General features: G+C 40.9%; 2 protein-coding genes across 3 annotated transcripts in view; both read right to left on the reverse strand.

Annotated features, from left to right (window-relative positions):
* Positions 1-1104: 1104 nt before the first annotated feature.
* On the reverse strand, positions 1105-10918 carry LOC131892287 (carbohydrate sulfotransferase 8-like). 2 transcript variants are annotated; one of them, XM_059242093.1, is made up of 4 exons: positions 10469-10918; positions 10215-10402; positions 1505-1590; positions 1105-1438 (listed from the first exon to the last, which is right to left on the reverse strand). In XM_059242093.1, exons 1-4 carry the CDS (start codon positions 10811-10813, stop codon positions 1107-1109), a joined length of 951 nt encoding a protein of 316 aa, XP_059098076.1. In that variant the 5' UTR covers positions 10814-10918; the 3' UTR covers positions 1105-1106. The 2 variants fall into 2 exon arrangements, with proteins under 2 accessions (XP_059098076.1, XP_059098075.1); XM_059242092.1 differs by having other exon boundaries at positions 1105-1590.
* Positions 10919-17216: 6298 nt separating this feature from the next.
* LOC131892286 (calpain-9-like) overlaps positions 17217-24305 on the reverse strand; it is a 20973-nt gene continuing 13884 nt past the window's right edge. Inside the window, exons 3-15 of the mRNA XM_059242091.1 lie at positions 22757-23073; positions 20837-21018; positions 20608-20748; positions 20365-20539; positions 20205-20307; positions 19932-20125; positions 19733-19859; positions 19428-19651; positions 19200-19357; positions 19068-19134; positions 18785-19009; positions 18520-18715; positions 17217-17386 (exon numbers count right to left, since the gene is read on the reverse strand). Coding sequence (XP_059098074.1) covers positions 17304-17386; positions 18520-18715; positions 18785-19009; positions 19068-19134; positions 19200-19357; positions 19428-19651; positions 19733-19859; positions 19932-20125; positions 20205-20307; positions 20365-20539; positions 20608-20748; positions 20837-21018; positions 22757-23073 — 2192 coding nt within the window. The 3' untranslated portion in view covers positions 17217-17303. The remainder of the gene's footprint in view (positions 17387-18519; positions 18716-18784; positions 19010-19067; positions 19135-19199; positions 19358-19427; positions 19652-19732; positions 19860-19931; positions 20126-20204; positions 20308-20364; positions 20540-20607; positions 20749-20836; positions 21019-22756; positions 23074-24305) is intronic.

Raw genomic sequence — 24305 nt, forward strand, 5'->3', positions numbered from 1 at the left:
GACCTCAATTCCTCTGGGGTGTGGTCTCTGGATAGGATAAACAGCTTGAGGGCGTCATTAACTCTAGGTTTAGAGCTTGGGTTGGCCACCAAATCTAATGGAGCTCGAGAAAGAGCTGGTATTGGGGGTTTGTGGATAGAGGCTATGGTCCTCAAAACAAGTTGCAAAGTGGCTTGGTAATTTGAGTTAGCGTCCAAGATACCACGTTCATAAGCCTTAAAGTCCTCAGGGTGATTTTCCTGAAGGGTTTGTAGGGCACCCCACACTTTGTCAAGAGCTAATTTCAAATCACTTGACGCATGTGTATTTTTGAGAGAAAATCATACCTTGAAAACCGCTTCTTGTAAAATAAAATTGTTTATGCAATAGCGGTGGCGTTCTTTGCATGCAGTTTATTCAAGTTCACATCTCAAAAAGTTGATTGGTCAACAACACCTTGAATGCATTCGCCATTTCATCATGCCCTCTTGTGCGAAGAGATGCTTGGGCAAGCCCTCGCTCTTATCTTCAAACTTGACGGCATGAAATGGGCGAACGCATTCAAGGTGTCTTGAACTTGTCGACTTTCTTCAAGCCTCACTTTATCTAGTACACGCAAAGAATGCCCCCACTATTGTATAAGTAGGTATTATTCCACTAATTCAGTCTTAACCATTTTCTCCAGGACTGTAGAGACATTTGAAATAATGGAAATTGGTTGATATGACATTGGATTTGACTGGTCACTGCCTTTAAATAGCCTTTAAAAGCGGGCTAGTGTGGGTAACTTTCAAACACTCTGGAAACTCTGATTGATCAAATGAACGTTGCATTTAGTAAAAAAAACACTGGAGCAAGCACATTTGAACATTTGCTCAAGAATTTTCCCGTGATGCCGTCAGGTCCCGGGGAGTCAGAAGGCTCATTGCTTGAAGGCTCATTATCAGAAGGCTCATTGTCAGAAGGCTCATTGTCAGAGGGCTCATTGTCAGAAGGGTCATTGTCAAATGTGTTTTCATGGGCTAACTGCCAGAGCAAAATTAAGGTCTCCATTGAGAATGAACAGTTGATAGAGGAGAGTACAATGATCTAGGAGGTCAGGTCAAGTCAATAATACATGAGTAATTTTACAACTGCATATCTATTTGATATTCATCGCTTTCATATCCAAATAATTCAAAATCAATTTGATAATGATGCAGAAGAAGGCGGATTTGCTCCTTCTTCAACTCCTTAAAATACTCCAAAGTTTTTTCGCGAATTGTGCTCTCTTGTGATGTTTGAAGTGCGGAATTGGCTCGAATAGTTAAATTGAAAATATTAGGGCGGTGAAGCCGTTCTTGTATATAAATCATATCAGATTGAAATTCGTCCAAGGTTCCAATCACGTCAAAGGAAACGTTGCAAAAGCCACACTGGTCATAGAACGGCTGCCAATGGTGATTGACTTTGCAATCTGCTAAAGAACACGAGCTTTCGAATTCGTACAAAACGTGTTGTATAAATGAATTGAAGCTCAAGTCACCATAAGTCTTTGTAAATTTTTTTCGCCAAGATGTAAATTGCTCATCTCTTGTAGAATTGATCTTGTCTTCGAAAGCTGATGCCAGCCTGCAAATGCAAAAATATTTTGTTTGATCAGGTTGGTTGTCAAAGCTACAAACATTTTTCACGTTAGCTGAATGGATTTTTATGAAATTTCAATTGAAAACGGAACTAAAGACACTGACACTGTCTATTATCATAATGATTTATTTACTGTACACAGACAGATGTTTTGGATAGATTCAAGGCACAAAAACGTGGTTACATAATCGCTCGAAGGTGAATCTGATCAGAAATGGAGTTGATTTTGTTGATCAATGATACCCAGGTATCGAGGGTTGGTCTGGAAAGGTTCGGAGGAAGTTATCCAGATCTTCTTTGAATTTGAGAAGGGATTCTTTCTAGGACAGATGACCCACAGGGAGAGAGGCAATTTGTTGTAGAGTCTCGGTCCTTTCTCAAGAAATGAGTGGTGCATGATTGATTTAGTAGTCGCATTCTTGTGTAGTTCCAATGAGATTAGATATGTACATGTGACACGTTCATTATTTCGGTGGGTGAAAGCAATTCTCGTGTTATGGGACAGCTCATAAATGCACTTAAAAGTAGTTGGTATGGCATACGGTTCGTGTCTCTTTGGCACACTATATAGGTGTAGATGTTGAAATCGATCCAAGTAGGAAAGGTTAGACATTCCTGTGATCTGTCGAGTGAAACGCCGGAGTATACTCTCCAGTTTGTTCCACTCGCCATCTAGACATGGACTCCAAATCAATGAGGCATAATCGAGATGGAGTTGTACAATGGATTGGTAGATGGCAACCATAGCTAACCTATTCCTGGTCTTGAAGGTGCGCAAGGCCCACCCTGCCGTCTGAGCAGCTTTAGTTACCTTCTCGCTGAGGTGAATTTTGAATTTTCCATCATCCTGAAGAGTAACGGTAAGGTCTTTGACTTGACGCAATAGAAAACTTCAATATTAACTCCCTCACTATCTCTGTAAAGAGGAGGGAAAGGGGATGAGCCATAGAACATGATCTATAATTTGAATCCATTTAGTTTCATGTTGCTCTCGTCGATCCACTAGTATAGAGCAGTAAGGTCCTCTTGAAGAAGGGATTAATCTTGGTCATCTCTACCAATTTTGAACTTGGTGTCAGCACCACAAGAAGAAATCACGCGATTCTTCACCAGGCCAGGTAGAGTGGAGATATACAGTTTAAAAGTTGCTCTTGCTCCTATGTTACAATTTGGCTCCCGCTCATTCCGAGTTAATTTGGAATCAGATTTACGAAATAAAACCATTCTAGCACAAGTACTTGAATTCGTGCTTTATTGGTGACCCCGACGTTGTTCTCGCGCGTTACATGATTACATCCTTGCAATCATGGCCGAATCCAAGGATCGTTTAGACGTGGATCCTGTCATTTTGGCTCTACCATATCAGTTTTCACGCTCTTTGGTCTCGGTCAAACTGCCTCCCTTTTGGGCAGCGCAACCTAAGGTGTGGTTTGCCCAAGCCAAGTCTCAATTCGTGCAGCGAGGCATAGTGACGGAGGAGACCAAATATTACCACCTTGTGGCTTCCATGGATCAAGAGGCTGCGAAACGGGTTGTCGACCTAATCTCGAATCCGCCTTCAAAAGGAACGTACGAGATTTTGAAGACCGGGTTACTTGAAACTTTTTCTTTTTCGCCTTATCAGATGGCCCAACTCCTTTTGAATACCTCGCCCTTGGGGGACAGGCGCCCTTCCCTGCTCATGGACGATATGTTGGCGTTTTTTGGGAGATCACGAGCAGTGCATCTTGTTCCGGACCTTATTCGTGAATTCCCTGCCGGTAGAACTCCGACCTCATCTCATTCCGTCACTGGAAGCTCTTTCCTCTCGCTATTTGGCACTTCTAGCGGACCACCACGTTTCTTCTCATTCCGGCTCCCTTTCTGCGGTTACTAAACCCAAACGGCGTACCTGGCCGCATTTTTCACCCACTCGTCAGGGATGGACCCGTGACCCCATAGGATGGACCCACGGCTTTGAAAGAGCTTCCTTTGGTTTGGGGGAATATTGATCAGGTCCCAAGCGTCTTGATCTTTTTCTTTTTTTTGCTGTGGTTTTTCACGGGCTTTTCTAACCACTACAGGGAATGTAATCCCCAGTATATTAAAATGAAAGGTTATAACTCGTCTATTTATCACCTTTCAATCTTTATATGATATTTGGTCTACCAACGAATTTGAGTTGGCAGACCGAGCTAGTCCTTGAATTCAGGGTTGATCTGGAATGCTATCTAACAATTGGTCCAAGTCTGACTTGAAAGATGCTACCGGATCACCAAGGCCTACGTATTCCCTACGAATATTAGAGGGAAGCAAATTAAACAATGAAGGAGCCCGAGAAAGAAGAGATATGGACTTCATTGTTCGAACTAGCCTGGATTCTCGAGGGCTATAAGGTGCTCTCAAAATGCACATTAAGCCTCTACGGTCACTAGAATTGACCCTAAATCCTGGGTTGGACAAAGCTCATGGATACTTTTGAAGACGTACAGTATCGGGTACCTTTCGTACCTTCTCTGAACACTGTACAGTCCCAACTTTTTTAATAATAATCTTTTATTGCGACTCTTGGTCATGTCATGGCGTAAAAATAACTATGAAATAAAATCTGATGCATATACATTATACAAAGGTTTGTTGATAAAACAAGAAAAATGTCCAGAAGGTAAAGGCAATAAAATAGTTGACTAGGAAGTGATATCACAATGAGTATGACTAGAATTGGTTCAATGCACATGAAAAAAGGTAAGAGGTGAGTTAGTCTCCGAATATGAGAGCTCTCTCAATCCTGTGATGTTCCTAGTGAAACATCTTTGGACTTGTTCGACCTTTTGCAAACCTGCTGAACTCAATGTGGCTCAAATGGGTGAGGCATATTCAAGATGTGGCTGGACAATCGACTTGTACACAGTTAGCATCGTGATGCTATCTCTGGACTTAAACGTGCGATATATCCAACCACACATTTGAAAAGCTCTACCCACCTTCAACTGGATATGCTCATCGAACTTTCCATTATTTTGGAGGACTACTCCTAAATATTTAATATCTTTATCTCCATTATCTATGAGTGGAGTATTCAAAGGAGTTGACCCAAATGTCATTGAGCGGAATTTCATTCCGTTCAAGGCCATATTGCTCTCAGTTACCCAAGAGTAGATTCGATCTAAGTCCTTTGCAAGGCTACTGGAATCTTGGCCATTCCTACCAGAAACTAACTTTATATTGTCAGCATAAGAAGAGAGACTGGCAGTAATACTAAGCTTTTGAAGCGGGGCAACGAATATTATAAAAAAGAGGGGCACTAAGATAGAACCCTGAGGAAAACCTGACTTGACATCAAATATGTCACTAAGGGATACCTCAACCCTAACCAATTGCTTCCTACCAGAAATGAAACTTTTCAACCAATTGAAAACCTTGCCTTGGATCCCAATGTCATGAAGTCGATTCAACAAAAGGCCATGATCTACCTTGTCAAAGGGATTTGCAAAATCAAGATAGACAACATCAATTGATTCATGGCTCTCTAGTCCCTCAATAACCTGCTCGATATGATCAATCAGTGGTGAACCGTGCTAAAATGTGCTCGGAACCCATGCTGGCTTGGAGGAAGGACTTCATTGACCTCAAGAAATTCAACAAGTTTGGACTTCATGATTTTCTCAAACACCTTCGCAATATTCGAAGTGAGAGAAATCGGTCTATAGTTACTGGAGAGCGACTTACCTCCCCTTTTAAAAATTGGAACAACATGAGCTAACTTTAGTGAAGATGGAAACTTGCCCGGATCCAAGATGGAATGCTTCAAGTACGAAAAAACAGGAGCAAGAACCAGTGAGCATCTCATCAGAAACTGAGATGTCACGCCATAAGGACCAGGAGAACTTGAAAGCCTCAAGTCCTTGATGGCCTCTAATGCATCTTGATCTGTGACTACAAGATCATCTAAACCCACTACTTGACTAACCTTGTCAATCTCAACAGACTCATCTTCAGAGCAATGAGGTGTTGCTTCTGAACTCAGCGGGGTTGAAAACACACTAGAGAAGTGATCTCCAAGCATGTATATTAATGAATATAATATATGATGAATATTGGGGAGGAGAGTGTTGATAGGAATAGGGGTGGATTGGATATTTGAAGGAAGAGGAGGGAATTGGGAGAGAGGGTGGGGGGTAGGAGGAGAGGGAGGGAGGAAGTTAAATGAGCTAAGGAAGGGGGGTGGGGCGGGATTAGGTTTAGGAATAGGGTCAGCTCTAAAACTACGAAACAGGACTATCCTATTTCTCGCCTTTCTTTGCGTCCCTTCTACGTGGACGGAAGTACACCGTACAATAAAGCTCGTCTTTAGTCTCATGGACTGACGGCACATGTACGGGTGAAAAAAAGGACAATCTACCTTCGAACATCCCTTCTTCCTATTGTATTTCTCAAGGCCGAACTTGAGAAGTTTTTGACACCATTTAGGGTGGTCAAACTGGCAGCCTTTTCCTTCAACAGGACAAGGCTGCTTTCGATAAACAGGACAGACTGTATTCTCTACAGCTGTCTTTTCGTGCGCTTTTTCAAGAGGAGATACTACTTCAACCTCTACGTAAATTGGTCAAATCAGTCGACTTCTCAATTACTGGGTGAGCCTGTTGTTCAAGCAGCACCCTGGTTTCATTGACCAGAGCAACTAAAGCCTCTATAATAAACGGCTTATTGACTATGGAAGGATCCTTCCCAGCTAAGACCAGGTCCAAACATTGTCTGACCTCTTTGCTGACTTTTCCAAAACTAGCTTCCATCATGAATGCAGAGGAACTATCAAAGAGCAACAAAATCAAGAGACCAAGAAAAAGAAGAAAACTAAAAGGCTACGCATTCTTGTCCTGAGATACAGGACAGCAAAGCAAGATAGGAATGAACTACTTCACATGAAACTAAACATACAAGTCTTAGATGGAGATAATAAACAAGAAGTAAGGGACAGAGAAAAACAAGGAATCAAAAGCATATGTAAACAAAGGGAAAAACACCGAAACACAGAAATAAACTCAACAAACTGGTCGAACACAAAATGAAATCCATACACTAATGAACAATGAATTCTAACTGTAAAGGACCAATACAATCAAACTAAAGAACTACACATAAATATTTGGAACTAGAAATACTACACTGCAAATCAGAGAGAAACTGCTAAAGCTAAGCATAAAGATAAATGAGCAATAAACTTATTAGGTTTTAAGTAATTACGTCTTACCAAAGAGCCGTGAAAAACCAAACCTAATTGAGTGAATGAATGACAATTCCCATTCATTCACCCACACACAAACACCACGAACACTACACGTGCACAGCAACCAAGGAGCAACAGAGAAAGTCACATTTTTGTTCGAAATTCCTGGGAGATAAGAACAGCAACAAAAATGCGACAGTTCTCAGCGAGCTCCAAAACAGGAATGAAATATTTTCTCCGAAGGCGGGATTCAAACCTACGCCCTCTGGGGAACCATGTCGTGCGTCTACCGGGTACATTAGACCATTCGGCTACCATGGTTATTCAGACCAAGACAAGTGCAAACTTCTAGAAATGCGTCAGTTAGCTTAAGGTTTGCGTCGTCGAGAGACATATGGGGGATTATCTCCAACGCAGCAACAACTTTTACAACTTGGAGGGCAGAACGAACATTTGGTCAGTCTGTCTCCTTGAAGAAAAAGGATGACACTCCAATTTGGGTTTCAACATGGGGGTCTGAAGTAGATGGATTGGTTGAGTAGCTCCTAACAATATCTAACAACTTATGATCAGACACAAGGGAGCCAGTGACTATCACTCATTCAATGGCATCAGGATCGTCATTCAGGACCAATTCTAGAATATTTTTCTCATTTGCTTTATCTCCAAGGTGTTGGGTAAAACCAAACTCATCTGAAAGTCCTCAAGTTAGGTATACAAGTTTGATGAGTCAGTAGGGATTCCAAAGTATCCAGGGCCTTCCTCAGATTTGCACCAGGTCACAACAGAGCTAAGGAAATTATAGTCTCAACAATGGAGTTGCCATGAGTTTAAATTATGAGATAACTCAAGACTGAGATGCCTCAAAGCATGTTCAAATTTGTTTGCCATGTGGACAAGGCAAGATCTGCTCCCTTGGGATAGCAAGTGCAAATCCCAGTGCCGGAAGATATTATGATATAATTTTCCCTTTCATCTACGAGTTGCTTGATAGACAGTGTAAAAACAGCCACTACGCTGTCCCAAACGAATTGGTTCAATGTTTTGGAAAGTTTATGTGCACATTTTTGTGCAAATTCGCCTGATTTCTTATGCAAATTTGCTGTCAATAAAGACTTTATTCATCTGCAAATTTTGGCCGTCCTTAATGATGGTCATCGTGATATAACAAGGCGCAGTCATCAACCTCATTTACAGGCAACATCGAATCCAGGAAGCCTGACTTCCCATAAAGAAGGAGTCTTTGTCTACATCATCATCACAATCCTCATCGTTGAATGATTATTGAAATGTTGAAGGTTTTACCAGGTTTGCTCGGGGTTGGTCGTGTAAGACTGGTTTGTTTTTATTGCTCTCGACTTCATCAGATTATTAGTATGAGGACAGGGTAGCGGATTCGATCGAACCATAGATGACCAAACATATCATAATTGAAAAGTTTTCTCCTTTAAATTGAGGAGGAGATGTTATATTCTCATATCTGCCTCCTTTTTCTTTTCCCGTACTTGTGATTTTGCTTGTCCAATAAAACCCAAAGTTGACTTTAGATAAACAACGCAATTTCATTGTACGACGTCATCATCATGATATAATAGTCCCAATGATAATATTGTGGAGGATTGGGTGGAGGAGGAGGCGGTCGAGGGCAGATTAGGGTAAAGAAGGAGGTGGCTGAGGGCAGATTTGGGTAAAGGAGGAGGTGGTTGAGGGCAGATTTGGGTAAAGGAGGTGGTTGAGGGAGGATTGGGTGGAGGAGGAGGTGAGCGAGGGCAGATTTGGGTAAAGGAGGAGATGGGTTAGGGTGGCGCTGATGAGTGGGAGATTGGGGGCTTGGTTTGTATGGTACAGTGATGTTAGGGTTGTTGCCTCTAATTTCCCTCTGAGACGAATTTTCACGTTCTCCCAAATTTGTTGCTGTAAATTTCTTCCTTGAGACATCCATCCTTGGTCATTCTCTTAGGATGCCCTTGATATTGGCAGATTTGCATTTCTTCCAAAGAAATTGAGAATTGCAGAGATATCTGTAGAATCTAGGATATTGAAAAGCTCCCAAGAATGCATGTCACATCCTTTGTGATTGAGTGGTTTGATTCCGAACAACTTTGTATTTGACACAGTGAGAAGCGGTCAAATTTCCACTTTTTTCAGTGCAATAACTGGTGGGGTTTGTTTTACATCAAATGGACTCATCACCCTTTGAAATAGGGTCCTCAGTGAGAGGAATTTTTCAGCTTAGCAGGCGATGCCAGAGAAAGATTGGCATCATCAACCAACACAAAGTTGGTTGAAAGAGTGACTAATTTTGTAATGATTTGGAACTCCACTCCACCGTCAAGACAAACCAAATGGCGATACATGGGAAAATCCTAACTCAGTAGTGTGCACTAGAACACTGAAACACTAAAGCACTGATTTTAAGAGTATGTTTTATTCAAGCAAAGGAGGAGCACTGTACACTGAAGTCTGGATTAGGACTTAACTTTTAGGGGCATTGGTATGTGTTTATATACAAAAGGTGGGGTCATTTGTTACCAACTGCCAGGGTATCTCCGCCAATGCACTTTCTAACAAAAGCCAGCGGTCGGATAGTGATCTTAATTCCCCGAATTATGATACTTCCAGCTTGCTGATTGGTGGGTTTTGCAACTTGGATCCTTGCACTTGCCATCACGTGATCTTTGCCAAAAACCTGTCTCCGTTGTTTATCCCCAAAACGTTCTTGTATTCTAGTCCAGTTGTCTTCTAGAATATTCGTTGGAACTGGTTTCCGGAGTTCCTGGAAACGGCCGTTTTACTACAACATACTTAATGATGATGCAAACACTTTGAACTAATAATTGCTGATGATAGTGATGCAGCCCCAATATGCAACTAGTAGTCTTTTTCGTTGAGGTAATTAACCAACGTGATGCGTAGGCTTTTCCCTACATGACTTTGGTCATTTGATCACCAAAGAATGTTGGAGTCTTAGCCAAGGTCACCACATCCAGCTACCCTGGATTTAATCTCGCCACCTTTACAGCACTGGGCCAAGCCCTCCTCCTCCTCAGCTGAATCCCTCTACTAAATGAATGTTAGCTGGGGGTAGCAGTCTTAAGATTCCACCCACCAACATTCTTCAAAACTCCCCTAAATCAAATCTCATGGGGTAAAGGCCGACGCATCACGGACTATCTATTATTCTAGGTGTGGGGAGAGAGGAGTACACAATCGGAACTATCTTGCTGAAATTGCATGTACAGTAAGATGTTAGGTTAGGTTAGTCCTAAGCTGGGTCCTCAGCAACAGTAGAAGGACATCACATTTGAGTAGCCTACAGTGTCAAATGATTTGTGAGCACTTTCAAGTGTTCAACTTTGTTTTCACACACAGTCTGGTTTTTAAGTTACCCCAAGATTCTCACCTCTCAAATGGATGTCGCACAAACACGACAAGTAGATAAGCGTTGTATTCGTGGATGATTTCCCTTGGATATAATCTGAAGTGACGAGAAATACAAGAATGCGGAGATGCTCCATCTTTGATTTGTGCTTTCAAATCGTCTGATTTGTCCATGTTCAAGAAATATTGCATCCACGTCGATGAACCCACCTTATGAGTACAACTTTTTTTGATGTTATGCTGTGATTTTTAAAATTTTCAAAAGGCCTACTTTACCTTGCCCATTCGGCAATATACAATAAGATTCTCTTCGGAAACCATAAAGCTACCTGCTATCTGATCATCTCTGCGGTGAAGATCTTGACCATACTTTAGACATACGTCATTAACACGTTTACGCCGTTTTTCGTAAAGAATTTCACGGCTTCGCATGAATTTAGCTAAGTCCGTTGAATTTGTGGTTCCGCTTTGTGCTCCTCGCTGTGTATAGTAACTCGGAATGAATGATGAGGCAAATTTTAGGAGGTGACTCGATTGTTCCATCCGTAAATGCCCAATGTAATAATTGATGAAGAATATGAGAAGAACGAACAATAAGATCCCCCGCAAACTCAACTTCATTGTGTTTAAGACTAAGTTACAGGATGATCCACTTTTAGATCAATTTTGTTTCATGTCTGTCCTAACCACAATTGTGAGGAATAATATTCAAATAAATGAAAAGATATTCCCAAATCTAGCTGATATTCAGCTGCTAAAAAAAGACATGACGGATGTACGAGATATAATCATGATAATTCAAGGCTTCACGACATTTGTGCCTTCACCTCGCCTCAATCAATCAAATCTTCATGGCTTTTTATGAACAATTGCCAGACATGTGTCAATCAATTTTGGAATGCGATTAAATGCCATTACAAGTACTGCATTGGCTATCCATTTTTATAAGCTACAATTTAATATTCTCAGTTTTCATTGTAAATATCTAAAGCCAATTTTCTATGGAGCCCTAAAAGCTGAATATGATCATAGCCCAAGCAAGTTTAGGATTTTTTTTCGCCCGTTTCTTTTTGGTTAGAACACTCTGCTCGTGGTTAAGACTTATCAAGACACTGAAACTACAGGATCCATCAAAAAGTTCAAAAATTGGAACATATAAGATTGGCAAAATACCAACCAAAATCAAACGTAGGTCCTTTTGCATGGAGCCAAATGAACTGAATACGACCATAGACCATATAGTTTTCGGAAATATTTAACGACCCTTTGTTTTTACTTCAGAGCACTGTGCAAAAAGTTGATATTTGTCGAGATATAGAAAATACAGCACCCATCGAAAAATTATATAATTGGAACAAATAGCATAGGCAAAATAGTAACCAAAGTTAAAATGGGATCCAAAATCATGGAGCTCTTTGTCCTGAATGCGACCACAGATCCAGCAAATTTCGGAAAATTTTTTCGACCTTCTCCTTTTAGGTTGGACACCTCATTTGGCAAGAGAGATTTGTCAGGACATTGAAATTACTGCGTCCATCGAAAGATCCCAAAAGTAGACCAAATAGATTGGGTAAAATACTAACCAAAGTTAATTCAAGGTCCCTTTCCATGGAGCCAAATATTTTTAATTTAGAGCATTGTGCAAAAAGTTGATAATTGTCTACAAATAGAAAATACAGGATCCATCGAAAATACAAAGATTATTCTAAATAACAAAGACAAAATACAAACGAAAACCAAGTCATTATAGCCTTATAGCCTAATTACGATCATAGATCCAGCATATTTCGGAAATTTTTCTCGACCCTTTCTTTTTATGTTAGACACCTCATCTAGTAAGAGAAACTTGTCAAGACATTGAAATTACTGGGTCCATCAAAAAATCCATCAAATTGAACAATTAACATTGGCAAAATATCAACCAAAAGTCAAAATGGGATCCTGTAGCGTGGGGCTTTGGGGCTCTATGTACTGAATGCGATCATAGATCCAGAAAATGTCGGAAAATTTGTTCGACCGTTTCTTTTTAGGTTAGAGGCCTCATCTGCGAATACAGACTTGTCAAGACAACGAAATTACTGTTTTTTTGAAAAATATCATTATTGGAACAAAAAACATAGGTAAATACTAACCAAAGTCAAAGTGGGACCTTATGCCATGGGGCCCTGTGTACTGAATGCGTGCATTGATCCAGCAAATTTCGTAAATACTTCTCGAACCTTTCTTTTCAGTTTGAAAGCCTCATCTTGAAATAGAGTCTAACCCATTTTCTTCTGTTTTTTAATCCCGAGGTTTTGTTATTCATGAATTTGAGATTGCGCTTATAAATAACTTCTGATGTACAGGATCTAAGAAAAACTTGGGCGACTCTTAAAGTGATTAATGGTTGAAAGCTCCAGGTACGAAATTGGATGAATTGAATGGCAAGATTCATGGACTGAAGAAAAAGCCACTTGAACTAACTATATGTGGCGCAAAGCTTTGCAAAGATCCGCATTTTTGTAATCCAAGTTTGAGAAATGTTGCCCAATCTGGCTGAATCTGAATCCAAAGATTTCTGCTCCATCTGAATTCAAATCAGAAACCAAGAGTTTTGCCCTATCCAAATTCACAACACATTTGCTTTATTCAACTATAATCTGATAATTTTAGCTTAATCCGGTCCAAATCAATTGTGCACCCAAGTGACGTATTATTCTTTGGTTAGGTTTTTCACTGAGTGTTTCTAACCGCTACATAATAACGAAAAATTATGATAAAAGACTTTCTGTAAAACATAAACTCATAGACCCTTACGCTTCGCGAAATATGGTTTAGTTTCTGCACTTCAGAGAGCGCGCTTTGTAACAAGGTATACTCGTAGGTCCCTTCTTGTTCAGTAAGCTCTTTAATGTTAGCTCTCCAATTTGCTCGAAATGAGTTGGATAAGGCAGTCTGCTCGAAGGTTTTCTTTGTAGGGAACTTTAATTTTCCGGCTAACGTTGTAGAGTGGGAGATTAGTCTTGATGGGTATATTCCCATTTCGAAATCGGCATCTCAGTCGTTTGAAAAGCTGGAAGAGTTTGCGATCTTGCGCAATTTCTCCCAGCATGTTGGTGTAACCACTAGAGAGAATAGCGTTCTTGACTTGACTTTTCCAATGACCCTGATCTGATCCAGTATGTCCATGTGACACCTACTAATCTGTCAGATCATCATGTTCTTGAGATAGGGTCGACTATTGCTCAAAAGCCTGCGCGCTCTAGAGTAAGACCGGCCAAAAAGGTCATTCTGGCTAAGCTCAAGTTCAAAGACGAACATTGGCCGTTGATTATACATAGATTAAAAGAACTGGACATGAACTGGAATCGTCCATGGATGCAGCCATTGATAAATTAGTTTCGGTTTTTGAGGAAGTTTGCTCCAGTCTAGCAATCTCTGAATGCGTTTCCAAGTGTGGGACACGGACAAAAATTCCTAAATATAGCAAGACTTTGTTTAAAAAGAGTCGCAAACTGGCAAAAGAGATTGAAGACAACTTCGAAGCCAGTAACTATGAGTAGTCTCCAAAAGATGTTGGACGTAATTCAGGGTAAGATTAAGGCCCTCCATCGAAAATGACCAGCTACAAACTGAGAGTAAGGTGGTTCAGGAGGTCAGGTCGAATCTGAAGGCTTTTTTTCTCTTATGCGAACTCTAAGAGAAAGATGACACACCCTGTCGGGATCCAAGGCAGGGTTCTCAATTGGATAAGACGCTTCATTCATGATCAGAAGCAAATTGTTAAGGTTGAGGGATCCATTAGTGAGATACATGTCAAGTCGGGTGTTCCCCAGGGTTCCATCTTAGGGCCCCTCCTTTTTATAATATTCGTTGCCCCGCTTCAAAAGCTTAGTATTACTGCCAGTCTCTCTTCTTATGATAGTAATAGTAATCTTTATTGCGACTCTTGGTCATGTCATGGCGTAAAAATAACTATAAAATAAGATATGATGTATATACATTATGAGGTTTGTTGATAAAACAAGAAAAATGTCAAGAAGGTAAAGGCAATAAAATAGTTGACTAGAAAGTGATATCACAATGAGTATGACTAGAATTGGTTCAATGCACATGAAAAAAGGGAAGATGGGAATCACAGACAGTACAAACACAGTTAGGTAAAGGTAAATGATGAAATTCTTGGTTATTGCAGGGTTGAGGATGGGCCAGATTGAACAGATCTTTTGTCAGCTCCCGTCGTTGATGGCTTTTGGCCGGGAGCCGAACAATAAGGTGTAATGCAAGTCCTTGACCAGGAAGGACAACTTGTGTCCGGACATCACCTCCGGAAAGGCCAGGTTCCCAACACTCTTGGACACTAACCTTGCCAGCCCGATGGTGAGGGCTCGGTTTCGCATAGGAATTGCGTCCATGCATTGTTGGCATATTGGGGCACGCACAGGTATCGTTTGAGGAACTTGGTGAAGGTGGCATCGGCGGATTTGAGGGCGGATTGGGCGGAGTTTGGGAGCCAATGCTGACGATATAAAGTTAGTTTCTGGTAGGAATGGCCAAGGTTCCAGTAGCCTAGCAAAGGACCTAGTTAGAATCTACTCTTGGGTTGCTGAGAGTGATATGGCCCTGAACGGAATGAAATTCCGCTCAAGGACCTTCGGATCAACTCCTTTGAATACTCCACTCATAGATAATGGAGGAAAAGCTATTGAGCAGGTCTCATTTATGAAAGATTTAGGTGTAGTCCTCCAAAATAAGGGAAAGTTTGAATTTAACCACTCAAACATCAGTTAAATGATAAAAGAGTATATAGGTTTGTATGGCGTTAGAGGTAGGGCCAAGGGTAAATAGAAGGAGAAGAAACGACCGAGCAATGCTCCACCAAAACCAAGATCTCTCTTCCAAGGGCAAGCAACATTCACCGTGTTGCCACTTTCCCAAGACAAGGTTGTGTAAGCTGCTTTTGAACTTCTTTGTCGTTTCGGCAAATCTCTCTGACAGTGGCAACTCATTCCAAGCTCTGGTCATTCGAACAAAGAGATAATGGCCACGAGCTCTCTTTCAAGCCAAGGGCTTGAAAAGGGGCTTGCTTGCCAGCCTCCTAGTTTCGATACCCTCATTTTCGATCCGGACAAAAAACGACGGTGCGTCGCCCAGTGGCCTGATTGCTATCTGGCCTGAACACACTTTTAAGGTAAAGACCAAGTCCAGTTTCAGCCGTCTTACCTCCAGGGATTGCAAAGACAGGGAAGGCGGTTTGGATAGGGCACATCAAAAAAGTTTCTCACCACTTTTGTGGCCCTTCCAATTGAAAGTTATTGAAGCCTTTCAAGCGTGTGGTTGGATATATCGCACGTTTACAGATAGCATCACGATGCTAACTGTGTACAAGTCGATTGTTCAGCCACACCTTGAATATGCTTCACACATTTGGGTTCCAATGAGTTCAGCAGGTTTGCAAAAGCTCGCACAGGTCCAAAGATGTCTTACTAGGAACAATGAGAACATGGAAGAGCTCTCGAATTGGGAGAGGGTTGAAAGATTGAGATTGTACTGTATTCAGAGCAGGTGCGAAAGGTACTTGTTACTGTGCCAAACTTTTGATCCACATGTAGATTAATCTGAAAATTAAAATACGTTGTTACGGCGTTTAATCCGGGATCCCCGTCCACCTTCCAGTCATTTAGGGTTAATACTGAGCCCTGCATAAAACAATGAAGTCTTAGAATAAATTGGTGTTGATCTAAGTCAGGCCTGGACAAGTTCCTGAACAAGATTCCTGATCAAAGCATTTGTTCAGGGATAGATTTGTCAACTCCAATTTGTAGATGAAAGATAATGGACAGTATTTGAGCAAAACGAGGACAAATGAGTTGATGTTAAACGTGCAACTTGAATAAGAAGTATTTTATTTGCTATCTGGTGCTAGGTTTGGAGGAGTGAGTCCCTTACCCGGCCAGCGAAGCCAGCCATCACATTGCCAACTTCCAAATTCCATTAGGCAGATTCTTGCCAGATATCTGTTTTTGGGCTCTCCGTCTGTGGGTGTGGTTGGCGTTTAAACTTTTCCTTTGCAGGAAGGTTGAGGAGGAGATTCGAACCGCGGACCTCTTTCACTCTAGGAAACTGCGTTACACACTACGCCTCGTCTGCTCCACAAGGGGTTGCCTCTAGAGTAGCCCCTTATAGATTGATAGTCCCTAATTTCGTCCCAATAGGACATGCTCACGGGGGTCGATGCTTTTACCCCTTTTCACTTGAGCGCCCCCTTTTGACTTACGTAGGGATGTGTCGAGGTTTTGGCTATGGTATGATCAATAATAATAGCTTCGAAATAACGGAGCTGCTACACAAAGAAAACAAAGGATAGTGCTGTTTTTTCCTTTTTTAGCACTGCCAATAGACTGAATCCTGAATTTTATTTTTTTTGGTTAAGTAATTCTTTTATTTCTTACCACCAGCGACAAAAAAGTGGCGTTGGCCGTATTGGGCAATCTTAGGGTAGTTTGGCCGTTACGTGCTTTTTTTTACTTTTTAGCACTACCTTGGCTAATCGTGAATGTTATAGTTTTAAATTTAAACATAAGCAGCTAGGCACACATTTCATTCTTAAATATAAAAAAAACGGACCATAAACATGCCTTAATTCAAAACAATAACACTCAGATTAGTGCCATGGTAGTGTTAAAAAGTATTAAAAACGCCCAACGGCCGAAACTAGCCCCGGACGCATGTCCCTGCCCAATACGGCCCATTTCACTACAAATAATGGAATCACCTAAACCAAAACTGTAACCTTCAGGATTCAGACCAGGGTAATGTTAAATGGATTTAATATTCTCTTGTTGATATGCCAATCCCAGCTTTTTCAAGTCAGTTTATAAAACTTGGCAATCCTTATTGAGAGGCTTGTTAGCGTGAAGCAAAGCGAAGTAAGTTGGATTGAATAACTGTAGTTAAGAATTGGCTTTAGTTTCGAAACTCTTAGAGACTGTCCCTATGAGACTGAATTTCAAACGCGTTAAAAGGATGGAAGTATGGCCAGAGAAACCAAAACAATAAAGTGTATTCATCAATAAACAAAACATAACAATTTAGTTATAACAATGACACGTGAGATCAGGGAACAATCGGGTCACGAATAGATTGTCATGAGAATCATCTCCTCCAAAGACAACGGGTTGCCTTTCATCTTGGTGTCGATACTATGGAAGCGCTCTAGAAGGAAAAAGGAAAGTAATTTAGTCTAGGGAAAAGACTGCAACAATGAAAACAATCTTTTTGCAAACATTGATAAGACAAAATGTCCTTTCCTTTTCTTCGAAGAGAGAATTGTAACCCAATCGTAAGAAAAATTTGAAGCATATGGGGCCAACATCCATTCAACAACAAGTAATAATCACGTTTAGACGAAACAGATCTTTTTGGATTCCGCTTAAAGCCACAAAAAATTGGAGTATTTATCGTTTTAATCTTTTAGCAAATATTTGCACTATGGGCAGAATTGTAACCCAATCGTAAGAAAAAATTGAAGCATATGGCGCCAACATCCTTTCAACAATAAGTAATAATCATTTTAGACGAAACAGATCTTTTTGGATTCCGCTTAAAGCCACAAAAAATTCGAGTATTTATCGTTCTAATCTTTTTGAAAAACTACTTTTTATCAAAAATGCAAAAGTAGTCTTGAAATATTGGCCATTTTCAATTTGAGAAAATTAATTGTAAGTGGTAGTCTCATCACATGTTTTGACGAGGAATGGTTGAGTAATGAGAGGTCAAAGTAGGTCAAACTGTAACCGGTAAAAGTCTCGAGTCTTTTGCAAATAAAAGACTTAATCCCGAGTCTTGAAACAACAGCAATAAATATTAAGAGCATTTCTTTATTCATCGACGACGATTCCACGAGGGCGGTTGTCATAGTTGATAATACAAAGCGAGGAAAAATAGTTCATATAAACTCTTTTGTTCACGTTGACTGTCCTCTAAACTAAAATTAATATTTTTTTGTACCTGGCATTTTCAACAAAATGGTCTGAGTTTCAATCGTGTTCATATTTTCATGCCTAATAAGCTATTTAAAAAGTGTGGCAAATTCCAAGTAAATTCAGAAGACTAAGGATGAATGAGTAGACATCAAAACATGCATCTGAGTCAGCCAAGAAGTTATTTGTGTTGCCGACAATATGAGTTGAAAGCTGATTTTATTGGTGTCACAATAGGACATTTAGCTTTCAAAATTATGTCAGGTCATTTTTTTTCGTTCAAGTTCAAGCCCGTTTCCATTGATCATTAATTATCACTGGAGTAATGAAAAAGGTTTGAATTTATAAATCAATACTTGTTCTTACCATGCGCCAGATGAAGCCGGACCATGACAGTCATATAGGATTCGGATGTGAGCAATCGGTTCTTGGCAAATCTCAAGATGAGACATTCCAGAACCTTATTGGATACGGTGATCCCAGCTTCCCATAGAATCAGCCTCAAGTTGAAACTTGAGGTCTTGGAGCTGTGACCACCAGTAATGTACTTTGTGAAGGCGTTCTTCAATGGAGGAGACACCGATTTAAAACGCTGATAATATGAAATGAGATCGTAGATGGTCCCTCTTACCCGCCAAAAGTGAAGCATGTGGAAGAGCAGGGGGATTTCCATCAAGTTGACCCGACCACTGATGTTGTAATCCCGGAGCATGACCAAGCTCTTGCAGAGCTCCAGCGTGGGTTTCTCTAACAGATATGACTTCCAATGACTTCTCAGAATCTTTTGCAAGATGGACGCGTCGATTTCCGGGGGATATTTGCTCACTAACTTGCCCAACAAATGTCGACTCTCCGTCTGAAAACGAGTATTCATGATTGCACGGATGTCATTTTTGTCCATGAAGAGTACTTACGTATTTAAAGCTCTCTTCGAACTCAGCCAGGACATTTCGGAAGAGCATATTGTCCTCGTTCACCTCCCTAAAACCAACACACACATAGTGTTATCAAAGTATGACCTCATTCACGTCAAACCTGCGACTCACCAAATGTTGCTCTGCTCATCTGTGAGGATACGGAGAAGGAACTTGCCATCACAGTTGGGGATATTAGTTTGCGGAACTACGATGTAATCCCCTGGAGGTAAGGTGAAGAAGGTGACCACTTCCCGAGCCACAGAGTGATTGGTCACATCCAACGGTTCCTAAAAGGGAAAGTTCGTGTCCTTCAAGGGGCCATTCTCTCACCCCTAAACGAGAGAAGATATGCCTTACGTGCTCGGAGACGTAAACTGGTGTCAATCGCGTCATATGAGGAGGAACTTCGTAGACTGCAAATCCGATGTGATGAAGCTTTCGCTTCTTCTTCCGTTTCCGATTCCCGTTGGTGTCTAAAGGGTTCGTCTCGTACTGCTGGGTAACGCTTACCACCACGTGGCACTTGATGCTATTACTCCGCGGAATTTGAATGTGAAACTGCGGGTTCATGGCAGTTGTAGCTGAAAGGAAATGTGGGAATTTACTTTTTATTCTCCTTTTGAATAAGACGGGAAATCATGATCAATAATTAATCATCGTACCAACGTGCTCGGGTGCTCCCCCCGCATTATAGCCCGATCGCCAACGCCTTCGTGCCAAAACCGCTCGCCAAGGCTTTTTACTATGAAGAGCTGACTCACTCATCCAATCGTCTGGCCCGATATGAACCTGATTGTTTGAGAAACACATGGAACTTGTAAAAAAATCTAACTGTGTAAATCTTTAATTCACTAAACAAACCAAGTCAAGGTGGGAAAATTGCGCGGCGAAATCATCAAAGGCCATCCAGAATTCGCCTTCGTTTCTCACCCTCGCCGAGAGCAATTCCTTGTCCCGATCTGACAACGAGTCCCACTCCCAACTCCGTTCACTCCATGGGCCATTCCACTCCCCCTTGCCCCAAGGGTTTCTCAATCTGACTAAATGTGTGTCGCCTAAACACGGATGAACACCAAAGACACTATTGCATATAGCTCCATCATATCATTATTTGAAAAATCAATCGCTGTTTACCTAAATGCCCTCTGACCCTTGCCAAGCCAGTGACTGAATAAGCATGTCTTGTGATGAGACCATTGCGAAGCCTGAGCGTCCGCTTACTGTCATTTCTGGTGTCCTGAAAAATAGATCTAAGTCAGCATATCTTTTACTCGCCAACCCCTATACATCTTACAATATTGATTGATGCAATAAGTAGTGTGGATCGTGGTACAGCCGAGTTCAGGACCTGGTAAGTGAGCAACTTATCTTGACTATTGAGAGAAAAGCTCTGCACAATTCCACCCGTGAGGTCTTGAAGTGCTTTGGTCGTGAAGCCTTGATGTAAGGCCTCGTAGCTACCATACAACCTGTAGAGAAGAGAGACATTTGATGAACAGAGCACAATTTTCACTATTTACAAGCACTGTCCGCTTACTTAGCATATGCTTTTTCAAGAAGAGCTGCCCAGAACTCGGATGGATCTGTTGAATGCATGTAAACAAGGCGACCCTTGTAGGTTGGTAATCTATCATCCACCAAGACCTCTACCCAGTCGCCAAAATGCCAGAACCGAAATCTAAAATAGGGCAAAAAGCCAAACTTCAAATTTTTACTCACGAAACCTAACAACTATATGGATTGGCTTTATGATATAGTGTCCTCACCTGAAAACTCCGCAATAGCCATGTTCAAAATTCTGATCTGGTGGTACTACCCGATCAAGGAATCTTGGTGTGAGAGTGAGTGAAGACACTGCTGCCAAAAGCCAGGGATCACCTTGTTCCCCTTGTTCCACGTCGAATCTGGTGGCTCCTTCGGCAATGAATCGGGGTCTTTGACAAATCTCCTAAGTCAAGACAGAAAATCGAGGCTAATGTGATTGCAAATTGCTTTTGACCGTTCACGTATATTTGGTAACGCTAGAGCGAGAAGTCCTTTCGATGAATGCAAATGACGCTATCTCAAGCACCCAAAGAAGAGATGATTGGCGAGATTTTCCATTAAAATTCAGCACCCTTTACGTTTCGAAGAAATTGAATCTCTTCCAAGGTCTTGTTTTTATCGCGTACGTGATGGTTAACATGGAAACGCTAAAGATCAAATGCTTGTGAACAAAGTAAGTTTGATGGATTCCATTTTCAACCGATTTTCCGTTGGTTTGCAACCTCGGGAAACAGTGAATTGTTCATTTTGTCTCCACATTGTCATAGTTAAATACGCTTTTTGGGCAACTACGTTTCAAGATAAGTTACCAAAGGCCTATGAACTATATCATGTGGGAGAAGATTGCTGAACTTCTAAAGTATTAAGAGACTTTAAGAACGAAGAAGGGCTTCGAAGTTTTTCTTTAAGTGCATTATCTTCTTATCACGCTCGTCGAGCAAATTACGAGATATGTCTTTTGAGGCTCTCATTCTCCAACATTTCTTGGCTGATGATGAGAGAAGATGTTCAACAAGACAATCACCATGGAAACAAATTGTCAGAAGTCATAATTCTGGCGCTTACGAATGAAAACCATTTAAGAATCTCTTCGAAATAGGCCATTACTCGTGAATTCAAATTGGACTTACAATGATGGGCAAAATACGGTACAGTCCTCATTATCTTGAGCCTGGTAGCTCGTAGGCTTTACGTTCATGCCTTCAATGGCGAAAAAATGCACTCAAAGCTTAACGTTAACGCAAAAACGAGGCTCTTACCAACTTGTTATACCATTCTGTTCAGATAGATAATGATATGAAAATTCATAATAAAAAAAAGTAATGTGACAAATAAAATCGCACAGTACATTGTGACCATCATAGCCCCATTCCATAGTTCCTGGGCGATGTTTTTTTGGAAAAATTAGCGATTGTTGTGAAAATATATTTTCTTGTTGAAGGGTCTTTCAAAATTGTGGTCAAAATAAGTGTGCAAAGAGTATGCTATTAAATGATGTTCTTCCCCTTAGGGACTGCCGGAGAATATATGAGAAGATATGAAAAATTATTGATTTATGAACTATTATTATTTCTTATTATTAATGGCATTTTTATCAACATATTTCTTTCCTCCTTGATTTTTTTCTCACTATTAATGTTGGAAGGATAGCGATGGTTGTGAAAGGGTTTAAGTTATTGGTGATTTGATCTTTTATTTACTTGTTTTTTTGATTTAGAAACTCGAGCAATAGTGTCTTTTATCGTTTGACTTTCATTTTCGGTAAACGGGATTTTCCACATTTTTCGTTCGATGAGAAGTGATTTGCTTTTCTTATCTTTTTGCCAACTTTTTTCCCACAAACAGGGATCTATTCAAAACATTTGACATATCTTTAAAGTGAAAATAGTATGTGTTTTGAAGATGATGATTTGTCTCTTTGAAAATAAAACTACAATTCGTTGTTGAAACCAGGAAGTAAACCACTCGTTCTTCCCCTTTACCAAAGATCTTGCAGCGTAAGCGGCCAATCTACGAGTAGATACTCATGGTCTTCACTTGTGTGCCCATCTCTGCGGACAGTGACCTGGCTTAACTTTTCTTAAGGCTAGCTTCCTCATTGAATATAATCAATCAGTAATAAATAGCGAGTCTTATCTTACATGAGGTCTGAGCCAAGTGATTGGGTGGAGTGGCGGCTTTTTGTGCTTATAAATGGACCGGTTATTGGGCTGAAAATCCGTGTCCTCGAACAGCTGACCGCGGTCTCGGCAAATGCGCTTGATGTGTTGATAGTTGGTCTTTTGGAGTCGACGCTGGAGACTCCGATCCATTGTCCAATACCGCGACAAAGTGGACTGTTTGTCATCCTGACCCCCTGATCCGCCCCCTTTCGATTGGGAATGAGGCCACACGCCCCCCTGGAGCCACTGCTTCATGTTCGGCCCACTTTGAGCGTTTCCCGGGGGAGCGTTAAAATCTGGAATGAGAAGAAATGAGAAGTTTTTTGGTAATTTGTCGGCTTCTGCAACTTCTATATAACCCTGAGATGAATGACAAAAGTCCAACCATTTGAAATTATTTCGTAACATTAGCGTGAAATGAAGGAAGAGATTTGTGGAATTATTGAATCGGCGTAGGCGTCGAGTGTCTTGATTGCCGTAAGTGTTCTCTGAATGCTCCGGGGCAAATTTCAAGTCACACACTCACACATGAAATCTTCTTCGGAACTTCATTGTTGAACAAAAAGCCGTGGACGATAACATAATAAAGTGGTTTATACAACAAAGTGGGCTCATGAGTACCTCATATGTTTCCTTTAAATCAGCAATTCACTTTAGAGATCTCAGGATACAAATGACAACACTGTTTTTGGGTAGCTGTCGAAATAGCAAAAGCTCAATAGTGCTTAGGGCTGGGGCGAGTCCGTACTCGGATCCGAATGCACTCAAGCCTTTTTCTCGATTTTGGAGAAATTGGCTGGACTTGAGCCTTTTAAAAAGGACTCAAGTCAGGGCTCATCAACAAAAAATATTCATTTTTTTATTAGAATATTGCAAGATGAGTTCTTTTTTGCTAGAACTGGCTCTAGTAAAAGACTTGAGTCCGGCAACAAGTCAAAAACCAAAGGACTTGTACAAATCCGACTTTTGCCGGTCTTGCCCAACACTAATAGTGCCCAATAATGTCTCACATAGCATTAAACATTTAGCAAAAGCCAAATCTCCACAATCCCTTGAATTTTTTTCATTGATGGGGGATAGGGTCCATGGAGTAAACCTTCCCCGGCCAACAAAACCATCAAATTTTCCATAGGCAGTGTTGTATCTGCATCAGATTGGTTCTCTGTCTGTATTTCCGATCAGTGTATAAACCTTTCTTCAAGGCATGTCTGAAAGGTGAATCGAACTGGGATTCTCTCCCATGCCCAGAAACTGTGCTTACAACTACATACAACATGTCTCCACCACTTCCATCAACCATCCTTCGAAAGAGTTGAATGCTTGTTGATTTGGATGCTCCAGTATCATGGAAGATGAGTATTATTCAAATATTTTGGCGCCAGTTTTGCCCTTAAATTTAAGTTGACGTGGATGCTCTGATTATTAGAGCTATCATTTCCTTGTGATAGAAACAGTCTCATGAGCATTTCCATATCTTGGCTTTTGTAGTTTTTCTTATAATATTATGGTTTGCAGGCAACCAAGAGCA

This window comes from Tigriopus californicus, chromosome 12, assembly GCF_007210705.1.
Source record: "Tigriopus californicus strain San Diego chromosome 12, Tcal_SD_v2.1, whole genome shotgun sequence".
Classification (NCBI taxonomy): Eukaryota; Metazoa; Arthropoda; class Copepoda; order Harpacticoida; family Harpacticidae; genus Tigriopus; species Tigriopus californicus.

Coding starts and splice junctions, on each gene's coding strand:
- LOC131892287 (XM_059242092.1), bottom strand. CDS start 10,813: ATGAAGTTGAGTTTGCGGGGGATCTTATTGTTCGTTCTTCTCATATTC. Junction 10,403..10,468: donor TATATTGCCGAATGGGCAAG/GTAAAGTAGGCC, acceptor TGTACTCATAAG/GTGGGTTCATCGACGTGGAT. Junction 1,591..10,214: donor GTGCGACATCCATTTGAGAG/GTGAGAATCTTG, acceptor TTGCATTTGCAG/GCTGGCATCAGCTTTCGAAG.